General features: G+C 36.6%; 1 protein-coding gene across 1 annotated transcript in view; it reads left to right on the top strand.

Moving 5' to 3' along the window:
* The window catches only part of Vmn2r59 (vomeronasal 2, receptor 59), a 47,190-nt gene that overhangs the window by 13,480 nt on the left and 18,988 nt on the right, over nucleotides 1–14,722 (top strand). The window contains exons 4-5 of the mRNA NM_001105056.1: nucleotides 1,636–1,863; nucleotides 2,967–3,090. Coding sequence (NP_001098526.1) covers nucleotides 1,636–1,863; nucleotides 2,967–3,090 — 352 coding nt within the window. The remainder of the gene's footprint in view (nucleotides 1–1,635; nucleotides 1,864–2,966; nucleotides 3,091–14,722) is intronic.

The raw sequence follows: 14,722 nt of genomic DNA, 5'->3' as shown, positions 1-14,722 counted from the left end.
AAGAAAAAGAAAAAAAACTTAATATTGAATTTATGTAGCCTCACAGTTATCTTCATAATATCTTCAGTGTTAAAATTTGATATTTCCAATACTTATTTCTCAGGAAAGTGGACAGTACAGTAGATCTTTACCACTTAAAATGCTTTTGAGCATTTATAACGCAGTGTTATAAAGTGAAAGATTAGCTTAAAGTAAATTTCACACTTTCAATCCCTTCTTTTAAGGACAGAAGCTCATTTCCACAAGTTAATAGGTTGGGTTAGCTTATCAAAGAAATATGAATTTGTTAAATCCATGTAAATTGTTGTTTTGGTGACTTAGCTGTATTTAATTCAATGATTTATCTTGTATGGAATGAGATTTTTGAAACTTATTGCACATCAATCCAAGTATCTTTCATTTACTCAGCATCTATAAAGGCTCTTTTTACGATGATTCTAATCTCCTGGGCTTAAAAGAGTTGAGGGCCAGGTATCAACACTGAGGGTTGTTAGGCTTCCTCGAGAGAAGACAACTTGTCAGTAAGAGAGGAGACCCAGGCATCTTTGTCAGAATCACAAAGCTCGAATTGGCAGTCAGACTGGTTCTTCATTTATAGCGGTTCTACAGAAGAAAGACAGCCTAATGATTATCCAAGAAATACAGATTTTATCATTTTGTCTCCAACTATGTTTTGATTTTTCATTACAACTTTGGGGTTAAAGTTCAATCAAAATTAGAAAGTACAAATAGAAGAGATTTCATTTTTATTATATACATGGAACTCTAATTCAAAGAATTTAAGGAATGTCTCCAGCAAAACAGACATATTTATTATATGACAGTCTGCATTTAAGATGGCAGTATTTGCATTTTAAAGCAGTCCACACAAAGAAAATATCTGAACTGGTTGTTACATGAATAATAAATACTAATATGTAATGCATTTATTTATATAATTTTATTGTATCTACTGTTAAATAGTAAAAGTTTATTTTAGTTAATCTATCTTATTTACTGAATTCTATCAGTCCATGTGTATATGGTATATGATTCCCTATGCTTAAACTATATTTTCAGAGAGCTCTAAGTGTATTTTTAAAAAATGGTCCTCAGTCAGTTACAAGTTCTCCTGTCTAGTAAGAGTTTGTCTAATATTTCTAAATTTAACCTGTACAATCTATAATACTTGTGTTTGATTAAGGGTATATGCCCAAGAAGATCCCTGGAGTCATGGCTTCATTTAGAATTTTATAGTTTTGTGCTTATTCATGCTTATTATGATCTCAAAAGGAACTCTTCCAAATAGGGCCAAATAAATTTATTTCTTTAAAGAGCAAAAAGAACATTAAGTTTGAGACTTTCCTAAACATGAAGACATAATTTTCACAGGAAACAATGTATAATGAATCATAATACAGAAAGATCCCAAGAGAGCCAAAGACTGAGGTCCAAACCGAAAGAGAAACTGAATGGCAGTGATTCAGGCATTTGGTTTATCTTTGCTGGAACTGTGACAAACAGCTGTCCTGGCTTCATGACTTTCACCATTTCCATTGGAAATGGCTGTTTCAAATGAGATTCTTTGTAGTGCTTTAAAAAAAATCTTTTATTACCTCCTATGTTTTACAACATATGTTTTTGCATTTCTTTTAGCTTCACCCTTTTCTACAGAACACAATAATGAGAAGTCATGCGAGAAGACAGATAGCAATGCATGGGGGAGGAAACTTAGATTCACAGTATGACATTCTTAATTTTTGGAATTTTCCAAGTGGTTTTGGATTAAAGGTGAAAGTAGGAACCTATTCTCTAAATGCTCCGCAGGGTCTACAGCTCTCTTTATGTGAACAGATGATACAGTGGCCTACAGGGTTTACAAAGGTGAGGTGTGACTTCTCTTACTGCTTTGACCTTCATAAAAACTATGGTATTTTTTTAGGATGTCATGATCAATGAACTCTCACTCACTACCAATAAACATTGAACTACCAATAAGGATCTTCACATAAAAACAGATAACAGAGACTATTACTCATTCCTTGACTCTGATCAATTGATATGTTTATTTCTAACTTTCCTAATACCCATGCAATTTTTAAAAATAGAGTGTTGAATATTATCAGCCTCAGAACACTGAAAGCTTTATTTTGTCACCTAGATGTAGAAATTACAATAAGGTAAGGTGACATTTTATTTTCCCAGCCTCTGAAAAGCTGGGAAATAAATTTATCTGAAAAGCCACAATGGAATGACAATTGATTGTGTGTGTGTGTGTGTGTGTGTGTGTGTGTGTGTGTGTGTGTGTGTGTAATGTTTGACTTGCTACTTCATGTAAATTGTCAGCAAAAGCAAGTGAGTGGAGATCAGGTTGGTTATGCTGATTCTGTGAGCACTCATTATATTGTGGGAAAGGATGTTTTAGAAGCCAGAGGACGTGATGACATGTTCATAGGCCAAAATTAGAGTGAAGTTAGAGATCAAAAATGTTGTTGCTCATTCCTATCATATTTACATTCTGTGAGTGACAGTAGCCAGTGAAATGCTGATCTCCAACTTTTGGTGGTTTTTCGTATCTTTGGTAGGTGCAAGTATAAAACTACTCGTGGAGATGCCTAAGATTTAATTCCAAAATGAATCCAAGACCTTTAAAATTGTCAGTCAACATTAACAACCACTTTCAATATACAAGTTCCTACTAATAGCCCGTAAGCATAGAGGCAACTTAATCTAAATGCATATCATGACTTTCTTGAAAATTACTTTAAAAATCTATACTTATCAATATCTTCAGGTTCAACCAAGAATTAAATATGTGGGTTGTGTAGCCCTAAACATGGTGAAAATAGCAATATCAAACTCTGTTAGCTTCAATTGCACTTGTAAGCATTTGAAAAGTAACTGCTCAGTTATACTCAATAATGCTCTATTTACTCAAAAATTTCAAAGAAGCCCAGCCATTTGCTAATAGCTTTCATTTGTCTTAGATTCCTCGGTCTGTATGCAGTGAAAGCTGTAGGCCTGGATTCAGGAAAGCTGCCAAAGAAGGCAAGGCTGTCTGCTGCTTTGATTGCACTCCCTGTGCAGACAATGAGATTTCCAACGAGACAGGTAAATGCAGGCTTACAGAGAAGGTACCAGCTTGTTCTAAGGAGCCAGCTATACCTAAGCCAATGGGAAACTACTGGCGATAAGTAAAAGATTATCTCTTGCTGGCATATGCAATAGTGCCTGGGTTTGGTGGATGATTATGGGAAGGATCCCTGGGCGGGGTAGTCTCTGGATGGTCCATTCTTTCGTCTGAGCTCAAAACTTTGTCTCTGTAACTCCTCCCATGGGTGTTTTGTTCCCTATTCTAAGGAGGAATGAAGTATCTACACTTTGGTCTTTGTTCTTCTTGGTTTTCATGTGTTTTAAAATTGTATCTTGGATATTCTAAGTTCCTGGGCTAATATCCACTTATCAGTAAGTGCATATCAAGTGACTTCTTTTGTGATTGGGTTACCTCACTAAGAATGATATCCTTCAGATACGTCCATTTGCCCAAGAATTTCATAAACCCATTGTTTTTTAATAGCTGAGTAGTACTCCATTGTGTAAATATACCACATTTTCTGTATCCATTCCTCTGTTGAGAGACATATGGGTTTTTTTTCCAGCTTCTGTTTATTATATATAAGGATGCTATGAACAGAGTGGAGCATGTGTCCTTATTACCAGTTGGAACATCTTCTCGATATATGCCCATGAGAGGTATTGCTGGATATTCCGTTAGTACTATGTCCAATTTTCTGAGGAACAGCCAGACTGATTTCCATAGTAGTTGTACAAGCTTGCAATCCCACCAGCAAGGGTCAGCAAGATTTTGTTGAAAGGACCCTGATATAGCTATCTCTTGTGAGGCTATGCCAGTGCCTGGCAAATACAGAAGTTGATGCTCACAGTCATCTATAAGATGTACCAATGAGCTCAAGGGGTCTGCAGCCCTATAGGTGGAAAAATAATATGTACTAACCATTACCCCCAGAGCTCGTGTCTCTAGCTGTATATGTAGCATAAGATGGCCTTGTGGGCCATCATTGGGAAGAGAGGCCCCTTGGTATTGAAAACTTTATATGCCCCAGTACAGGGGAATGCCAGGGCCAAGAAGTGGGTGTGGGTGGGTCAGGGAGGAGGACGGGGGAGGGGCGGCTGGAGGGTATAGGGAACTTTCGTGATAGCATTTGAAATTTAAATAAAAAAATAACTAATAAAAATATTATCTTTTATTCTCTGATTAGAAATTTAAGCATTGATCCCATACTCTAGATGTTGAAATCATCCTTGACATACCTTGCAGATCCATTGAACATATTTTTCCCTGAATACTCTCCTTTTCCACTAATTAATGGTCTGTTTCATTTCACCGTGGGCACAGTTTTTTTTTTAGCACCATTTCTTAACATTTTCAAACAATACTCACTCATGTATAAGATTCACTTAACACTTGGATTCCTCACATCCTCTAATTATCTTTATTTCCAATACTGGAATTGTTGTTGTTGTTGTTGTTGTTGTTGTTGATTTACACAGTAGGTGACTAAGAATTTAGGTTTGGTTTTTCCAGTACATATATTTAGTCCATATCTTTGCCAAGTTTCTTTTATTTTACTTTTTCATGTTAGGTATTCATGTAAACTGTTTGTCTATATGTAATTGAACATAGATGCTTTTCTCACACAATATAATCTGAATATATTTCTCCTCACTTCATTTCTTCTAGATTCCTTTCCGTCTTCTCTCTAATTTAGATCTACTCATTATCTGTCTGTCATTAGAATTGAACATGTTTCTGTGCTTTAAAACCAAAATAGAATAAAATAAAGTATAGTAATATTTTCAAAAATTTTGATGCTATAGAGGAAAACACATTAGAAAAATAGAAGTTCCAAGAGAGCACTCAAGAATCAGAGACTCACTTGTGTAATGGTCCCATAAAGTCCCTAAAATGAATGCTCTAGTATATATGCAGAGGACCTAGTGCAGACCTGTGTAGGTACTGTAATTCCTGTTGCAGTTTCTGTGTGTTCAAGTAAGCATTGCATATTTGTTAAAGATCATCTTCTTCTTCTTCTGGTGTCCTCTGTCTCATCTGACTCCCGTGCACTTTTGCTACAACTTCTACGGAGTGTTCTGATCTTTGAGAGGAAGGAATAGAATGAGAGACACCTCACCTGGAGCTGTCAGCTGTCGATTGTTCTCTCTCTCTCTCTCTCTCTCTCTCTCTCTCTCTCTCTCTCTCTCTCTCTCTGTTTTCTCTCTCTCTCTCTCTCTCTCTCTCTCTCTCTCTCTGTTTTGTGTCTTATCTTATCTGGATTGTGTTTCTGTATTTACTACTTTCTGCTGTAGGAATAAAGAATGAAGCATCTCTGATGATGGCTAAGTATTGCATTGCTCTGAGCAAGGAAGAATGTATTAAGAAGTCACATTTTGATAACAATATTATTGGTTTTACCTGAGGTCTTTCTTCTATCTAGTTGCTGGTTCCCAGTTTGCTTGAACATTGTCAGGAATGGGTTCCTTCCCATGGAGTCAAATCAGAGATTGGTTGATTTCTCCCTCAAGGTTTATACTACCAATATCCTAGCACAGTTTGTGGGCAGGATAAACATGGATTAATATTTTTTTTTGCCAGAGCATACTCCCAGTATGTTTCCAATGGAGGAGTTAGTGAAAAATTTGAGAGAGCTGAAGCTGTGTGCAACCCCTATAGGAATAACAACAATATCAACCAAAGAAACCACCCCAGAGCTCCCAGGGACTAAACCACCAACCAAGGAGTTCACATAGAGTGACCCATGGCTCCAGACACATATGTAGCAGAGAATGATCTTGTCTAGCATCAAAGGGAAGAGAGGCCCTTGTCCTGTGAAGGTTCAATGCCCCAGTATAGACGAATGCTATGGCAGGGAATCAGGATTGTGTCGGTGGTTGGAGGAGCAACCTCATAGTAGCAGGGTTATGTGGTATGTGATATGGAGTTTCTGGATGGGAAACCAGGAAATGGGATAATATTTGAAATGTAAATTTAAAAATTTTTCATTAATTAGGTATTTTCTTCATTTACATTTCCAATGCTACCCCAAAGAAAATACCTAATTAATAAAAACAATCTTAAGAAAATAAAATAAAAGAAGGAGAATCTTCGACAAGGAAGGGGGTAGAGAAAATATTACTCATAATGGCTAAACTTCAAAAAATTCTCTTTTAAATAGACATTAAGATAGGAAGATACCAGAGAAAGGGCAGTGGAAATTTTTTTTCAATAAAAGAAACAAAAAACACTGTGGTTTAAAAAGTGAGCATGGGAAAACTTAGGCCCCTAGTATATATATAGCTAAAGTGCAACTTGGTCTTCATGTGAATCTTCCATAATCTGCAGCAGGGGTTGTCCTACCACTCAATGTATGATGAGTTGTGCTATTATCTTGAGCAGTGGGAATTTGCTGTCAGTTTTTGCAGAGTAACCTATTGTCTTATCAAGAGTCTTTGTTTGTTTTTAGGTTTTTATGGGGGGGAGGGGGCAGATTCCACTTCATCTTTTAAACCAACAACTTATATTCTTGAAACACAGTACCAGTACTCATAGCTTCATTTGTTGACCAGAGATGGCCAATAACTTTCCATCTCCCTCATTATATGGAGACTTCATTAGGATCACGTTCATATATTACAGCATGTTTCCATTGCATCAGGTTTTCATGATGCCCCTTTAGTGCCCTTTATTTCCAGCTGTACTTCTTCTCATTAACTCCCTCAATTGCTTCCTACTTCCCACCTCCTACATACTCATCCTATTTTCATCCCCCTTGACTCAGTTCACCCAAAAACTTCTTTCCTCCTATAGATATCTATGGAACTATCTAGTCCATTCCTCTTTTCCTAATTACTATAACATTTATTTTTATTACAATGTTTTTAACAGCTTATATAAAAACATAAGCAAATACATACAATAGTTATATTTCTAGAATTGGTGTACCTTACTCAGTATAATGTTTTCTATCCCCATATATTTGTTTGAATATTTCATGATATCATTTTTAACATCTGAGTATTAAAACTACATTATGTAAATGTACATATTGTTTTATTCATTCTTCTGTTAGGGGAACATCTAGGTTGATTCCAGTGTCTTGTTTTTGTAAGTAGAACAACAAAGCACATGATTAAACAAATGTCCTGGTAAGAGGATGATGCATACTTATGGTATATTCCCAAGAGCAGGTACACTGAATCTTGAGGTAGACTTATTTCCATCTACCTGCAGAAATGTCATACTGATTTCCATAGTGACGGTAGAAGTTTGCTCTTCCACCAACACTGGAAGAGTGTTCTCATTATTCCAGATCCTTGTCAGAATGAGCTATCAATTGTGATGTTGTTCTTACACATTCTGACAGATGTAAGATGGGCTGTCAATGTAGTTTTGATTCATAGAATATACTCTTGTGTGTTTTCATTCCTAAATTCCTTTCAGTTCCTCCTCAATTTTCAAAACAAAAATCCATACTGTTCTTTCTATCTCTCATTAGAATACTTAAAGGTACCTACTTTATAATGATAAAAAAATACAATGAAAAATTAGCAAACAAGAATAAAATGAAAAAGAATAAAGAAAGAAGGAAAGAAAGAAAGAAATACCAAAAGTAAAGTTGCAAGGATCACATTCAGAAATATATGCACACATGAACACACACACACACACACACACACACACACACACAGAGAGAGAGAGAGAGAGAGAGAGAGACAGACATATTTTCCCAATTAGACATCCCCTCAAAATAAATCAGAACTGTAATATGTACTCAAAGACCTGTAAAGTTTAAAAAAAAAAAAACCCTGCCGAGACAAAGCATTGTGCAACAGTAAAACCTTCCTATATATCAGGGAATTAATTTTGTATTGGCCATCAGCCATTGGGGCTGACTCTTGAGTTTTATTTGATTACACTGTTGAAATCTATTGAAAAATAAAAATTTCTTGGCCAGCAGTTATTATTTTAGAATAGCAATTTGTGGTAGTGATGGGGCTTGTGTAAAGTTGCCAGTACTGCACAAAAACCTTGTCTGGGTTACACATATACCACATATTTACTTGTTGCCAGTCTCCCTTTGATGTCATACCTTATAAATCCTGGTATGTAGAGAAGGCTTTCTTTCATCTGTGTCTTCCCTCATCACTCTTTCTTACAATCTTCTTGAATACTTTCTTGCTGTTTTCCCTAAGCCCTGCAGTCAGCAATATTTATAGAGATCCCCATTTTGGAGCTGAATGTTTCAGTCTGTCATTCTCTGATCATTGTTCAGTTGTGTGCCTCTATTATTGTTATGCAGCATAGGAGGAGACTTCTATAATGAAAGCTGTGAAAAATACTGATCTATGTGTATAGAGGAATTTCATTACAAATAGATTATATTGCTGTGTTTCTTTTGTAGAAGAGTAGTATTTAGATTTTTCCTAAGTCTATTGCCTTTCTAATCTCAGGTGATTGGCTAACAAGGCATTGTTAGGCACATGTTTCATATCATGAAGCGGGCCTCTATTTGAATCAGATAGTGGGTTGTTATTTCCAGAAATTTTGCTTCACTGCTGTACCAGTGGATTCAGCAGGCAGCTCACCATCATAGACTGAAGTGTTCAAATTTGTGTGGTGTTATCGTTTTTCCTCTAGTAATATGCTGAGTTTCTCTGAGTACACTGTGTACTAGTCAATGGTGGTAAAGATTCTAGGTTTACTTCTCTGTACTCAGTGGGGTGGTATCTTCAGCTATTGTGTAGAGTATCCAATAGCCTTGACAATAAACTGGGTTGTTTGGGTTCTCATGGGGTCCCTTTGGCCAAAATTTATATGCAACTCATTTGACAATACAACTCTCATTTACTGGATAGAGATAACCATTTGGATTTTGGCTTTACCATTATTTGGTGATTTCAATTAAATTTTCTTACAAATATGTGTATATTTTAAGTAACTTCAACTGCACTTGTTTTAAAATGCAACACTTCACATGATCCCTAGATGTAGCTGTTCATTCCTATAGTCCCTTCTGTATTCACCTCTTCTCTCCATTCCTCATTTGATCTTCCTATTACTGTTTGAATCACATCTATCCATAACTATACATCTTATTTATGCTCCCTAGGGTGATTATTCACTCTCCCCAGCCATTAATTTTTACCTAATGTCATTGGATATAGGGACTGTAGCCTGCTGTATTAATCCTTAACAGAAAAAAGTCTCATATAAATGATTAGACAGCATTTTTGTCTTTTTGTGTCTGTTATCTCACTAAGGATGATTTTTTTTCTAGCTCCATTCATTTACCTTGTAAGTTTCACACACAGGCTAAGTTCCAAGATTCCTTCTCAATGTCCTGTTATTTGAATCACAACATTAATCTCTAGATCATGTGATCACTCTCCAATACAACGATGTTCAGAAATCTATCATGTTTTGCACATAATTCCTTGGGAAATACATGAAAAACATATGCATGTCATGACCCATTAAGAAGAATATCATTTTCTGTAAATATTTTCCTATATTATGTTAATTTGACAGTGGGTCTCTTGTGAAATTTCAATTAGGGATGTCACCTGTACAGATGAATATTTTTAAAATTTAAAGAATGTGATAATAATCATTAACTCATCAATACCAATGTGTCTATGACATATAAACCGAATTAACAGAATGTTTAACACTTACTACATAGATTAATATAGAATTCTTGTGACAACTAGGAAAATGAAATAATGTCATGTAACTACATTATTGAATGTTAGTTGAATGATAAACTAGGGATATCTACCTGTACGTGAACTACTTAAGCTAAACTCTTTGAGGTAAAATATTGTCACTTCTTGGCCAGGATATTCACAATAGAAACTTCTTGTGTCAAAATGAATTTAGTGAAAATAATTCTTTCTTTGGATAGTGAGGGGGAGACTGTTTATTCAGCTGCATTTTTTCCTTTGATTTAAGTTTTATTGCATTTTGATGAGAAAAGATACATAATTTCAATTTATCTGAAATTGTTAACATTTAAAAACATATTTAGAGTAAATAGAAATACTTCACATTCTTCTTTCCCTTTTGTAGCCCAACTTCTCCTGGAGAGACCCCCCTTCAAAACCTGCAACACATTTCGATTTTTATCATGTTCTTTAAAATTTTTTAAAAATTGTAACAATAAAATGAGTATTATAAAAGTTGTTTGATAAAAAACAGTAATCAATTGAACAGTCTAATGTAGATATTTGTCCATAGCAATATTGAAAATATGTATTTTTCCTTCTGGTCCATGCCAGCACCTGGGCACCTTGGGCACAGAGTCTGCAGACACCCCCAAGGTCCCCACAGGACCATCTACGAGATCTTAAGAACTCTGGTGAGTGGAACACAACTTCTGCTCCAATCCAATCGTGCGGCACCTGAGACTGCATTAATTAGGGAAGCAGAAAACCTGGCCTGATCAGGATCACAAGTCCCTTCCAGTCCATGACAGCATGGGAGCACCTTGGGCAAGGAGTCTGTGGACAACCCCAAGTTCCGCAAAGGACCCTCCACGGGATATTAGGACCTCTGGTGAGTGGATCACAACTTCTGCCAGGAGGCATTTTCGAACAACAGATATCTGGGGACCTTCCCTGCAAGAGGAGAGCTTGCCGACAGAGAGTACTCTGAACACTAAAACTCAGGAGTGATCTAGTCTCCCAGGTCTGCTGATAGAGGCTAACCTAATCACCTGGGGAACAAGCTCTAACCAGAAACAACTATAACAACTAACTCCAGAGATTGTCAGATGGCGAAAGGCAAATATAAGAATCTTACTAACAGAAACCAAGACCACTACCATCATCAGAATGCAGCACTCCCACCCCACCCAGTCCTGGGCACCCCAACATACCTAAAAAGATAGTCCCGGATTTAAAACCATATCTCATGATGATGGTAGAGGACATCGAGAAAGACTTCAATAACTCACTTAAGAAATACAGGAGAACACTGCTAAACAGGTAGAAGACCTTAAAGAGGAAGCACAAAAATCCCTTAAAGAATTGCAGGAAAGCATAACCAAACAGGTGATGAAATTGAATAAACCCATCCAAGACCTAAAAAGGGAAGTAGACACAATAAAGAAAACCCAAAGTGAGGCAACGCTGGAGATAGAAACCCTAGGAAAGAAATCTGGAACCACACATGCGAACATCAGCAGCAGAATACAAGAAATGGAAGAGAGAATCTCAGGTGCAGAAGATTCCATAGAGAACATAGACACTACAATCAAAGAAAATAGAAAATGCAAAAAGACCCTAACTCAAAACATCCAAGAAATCCAGGACACAATGAGAAGATCAAACCTACGGATAATAGGAGTAGATAAAAATGAAGATTTTCAACTTAAAGGGCCAGCAAATATCTTCAACAACATTATAGAAGAAAACTTCCCAAACCTAAAGAAAGAGATGCCCATGAACATACAAGAAGCCTACAGAACTCCAAATAGACTGAACCAGAAAAGAAATTCCTCCCAACACATAATAATCAGAACAACAAATATACTAAATAAAGATAGAATATTAAAAACAGTAAGGGAAAAAGGTCAAGTAACATAAAGGCAGGCCTATCAGAATTACACCAGATTTTTCACCAGAGACTATGAAAGCCAGAAGATTCTGGACAGATGTTACACAGACACTAAGAGAACACAAATGCCAGTCCAGGCTACTATACCCAGCAAAACTCTCAATTACCATAGATGGAGAAACCAAATATTCCATGACAAATCCAAATTCACACATTATCTTTCCACAAATCCAGCCCTTTAAAGAATAATAACAGAAAAAACTGATACAAGGATGGAAACCACACCCTAGAAAAAGCAAAAAAGCAATCCCTCAACAAACGAAAAAGAAGACAGCCACAAGAACAGAATGCCAACTCTAACAAAAAAAAAATAGGAAGCAACATTTACTTTTCCTTAATATCTTTTAATATCAATGGACTCAATTCCCCATTAAAAAGAAATAGACTAACAGACTGGCTATACAAACAGGACCCAACATTCTGCTGCTTACAGGAAACACATCTCAGGGAAAAAGACAGACACTACCTCAGAGTGAAAGGCTGGAAAACATTTTTCCAAGCAAATGGTCTGAAAAAACAAGCTGGATTAGCCATTCTAATATCGAATAAAATCGACTTCTGAGTGCCTCCAAAAAGGAACTAGAGAGAGCACACACTAGCAGCTTGACAACACAACTAAAAGTTCTAGAAAAAAAGGAAGCAAATTCACCAAAGAGGAGTAGACTGCAGAAAATAATCAAACTCATGGGAGAAATTAACCAAGTAGAAACAAGAAAAACTATTCAATGAATCAACCAAACGAGAAGCTGGTTCTTTGAGAAAATCAGCAAGATAGATAAACCCTTAGCCAGACTCACTAGAGGGCACAGGAACAGCATCCTAATTAACAAAATCAGAAATGACAAGGGAGACATAACAAAAGATCCTGAAGAAATGCAAAACACCATCAGATCCTTCTACAAAAGGCTATACTCAACAAAACTGGAAAACCTGGAAGAAATGTACGAATTTCTAGACAGATACCAGGTACCAAAGTTAAATCAGAATCAAGTTAATGATCTAAACAGTCCCATATCCCCCAAAGAAATAGAAGCAGTCTTTAATAGTCTCCCAACCAAAAAAAGCCCAGGACCCGTTTAGTGCAGAGTTCTAGCAGACCTTCAAAGAATTTCTAATCCCAGTTCTGCACAAACTATTCCACAAAATAGAAGTAGAAGGTTCTCTACCCAACTCATTTTATGAAGCCACAATTACTCTGATACCTAAACCACAGAAAGATCCAACAAAGATAGAGAACGTCAGACCAATTTCCCTTATGAATATTGATGCAAAAATACTCAATAAAATCTCGCTAACCGAATCCAAGAACACATTAAAACAATGATCCATCCTGACCATGTAGGTTTTATATCAGGGATGAAGGGATGGTTTAATATACGGAAGTCCATCAACGTAATCCATTAAATAAAGAAACTCAAAGAGAAAGACCACATGATCATCTCCTTAGACACAGAGAACGCAGAGAACGCATTTGGCAAAATACAACACCCATTCATGATAAAAAAAAGTCTTGGAAATATCAGGAATTCAAGGCCCATACCTAAACATGATAAAAGCATTCTACAGCAAACCAGTAGCCAACATCAAAGTAAATGCTGAGAAGCTGGAAGCAATCCCACTAAAATCAGGGACTAGACTAGGCTGCCCAATTTCTCCCTACCTATTCAACATTGTACTTGAAGTCCTAGCAAGAGCAATTCGACAACAAAAGGAGATCAAGGGGATACAAATTGGAAAAGAAGAAGTCAAAATATCACTTTTTGCAGATGTTATGATAGTAACCCTAAAAATTCCACCAGAGAACTTCTAAACCTGATAAACAGCTTCAGTGAAGTAGCTGGATATAAAATTAACTAAAACAAGTTACTGGCCTTTCTCTACACAAAGAATAACCAGGCTGAGAAAGAATTTAGGGAAGCAACACCCTTCTCAATAGTCACAAATAATATAAAATACCTTGGCATGCCTCTGACTATGGAAGGGAAAGATCTGTGTGATAAGAACTTCAAGTCTCTGAAGAAAGAAATTAAAGAAGATCTCAGAAGATGGAAAGATCTCCCATGCTCATGGATTGGCAGGATCAACATTGTAAAAATGGCTATCTTGCCAAAAGTAATCTAGAGATTCAATGCAATCCCCATCAAAATTCCAACTCAATTCTTCAACGAATTAGGAAGTGGAATCTGCAAATTCATCTGGAATAACAAAATACCTACGATAGCAAGGGCTCGTCTCAAGGATAAAAGAACTTCTGGTGGAATCACCATGCATGACCTAAAGCTATACTACAGAGCAATTGTGATAAAAACTGCATGGTACTGGTATAGCGACAGACAAGTAGACCAATGGAGTAAAATTGAAGACCCAGAAATGAACCCACACACCTATGGTCACTTGATCTTTGACAAGGGAGCTAAAACCATCCAGTGGAAAAAGACAGAATTTTCAACAAATGGTGCTAGCACAACAGGTGGTTATCATGTAGAAGAATGCGAAGTGATCCATTCCTATCTCCTTGTACTAAGGTCAAATCTAAGTGGATCAAGGAACACCACATAAAACCAGAGACACTAAAACTCATAGAGGAGAAAGTAGGGAAAACCCTCGAAGATATGGGCACAGGGGGAAAATTCCTGAATAGAACAGCAATAGCTTGTGCTGTAAGATCGAGAATTGACAAATGGGACCTCATAAAACTGCAAAGCTTCTGTAAGGCAAAAGACCCCGTCAATAAGACAGAAAGGCCATCAACAGATTGGGAAAGGATCTTTACCTATCCTAAATCAGATAGGGCACTAATATCCAATATATATAAAGGACTCAAGAAGGTGGACGCCAGAAAATCAAATAACCTCATTAAAAATGGGGCTCAGAGTTAAACAAAGAATTCTCACCTGAGGAATAACGAATGGCTGAGAAGCACTTGAAAAAATATTCAGCATTCTTAATCATCAGGAAAATTTAAATCAAAACAACCCTGAGATTCCACCTCACACCAGTCAGAATGGCTAAGATAAAAAATTCAGGTGACAGCAGATGCTGGCGAGG

The sequence above is a fragment of the Mus musculus genome, chromosome 7, assembly GCF_000001635.26.
Source record: "Mus musculus strain C57BL/6J chromosome 7, GRCm38.p6 C57BL/6J".
NCBI classification, from domain to species: Eukaryota; Metazoa; Chordata; class Mammalia; order Rodentia; family Muridae; genus Mus; species Mus musculus.
This window is presented reverse-complemented; position numbering and strand designations above follow the sequence as displayed.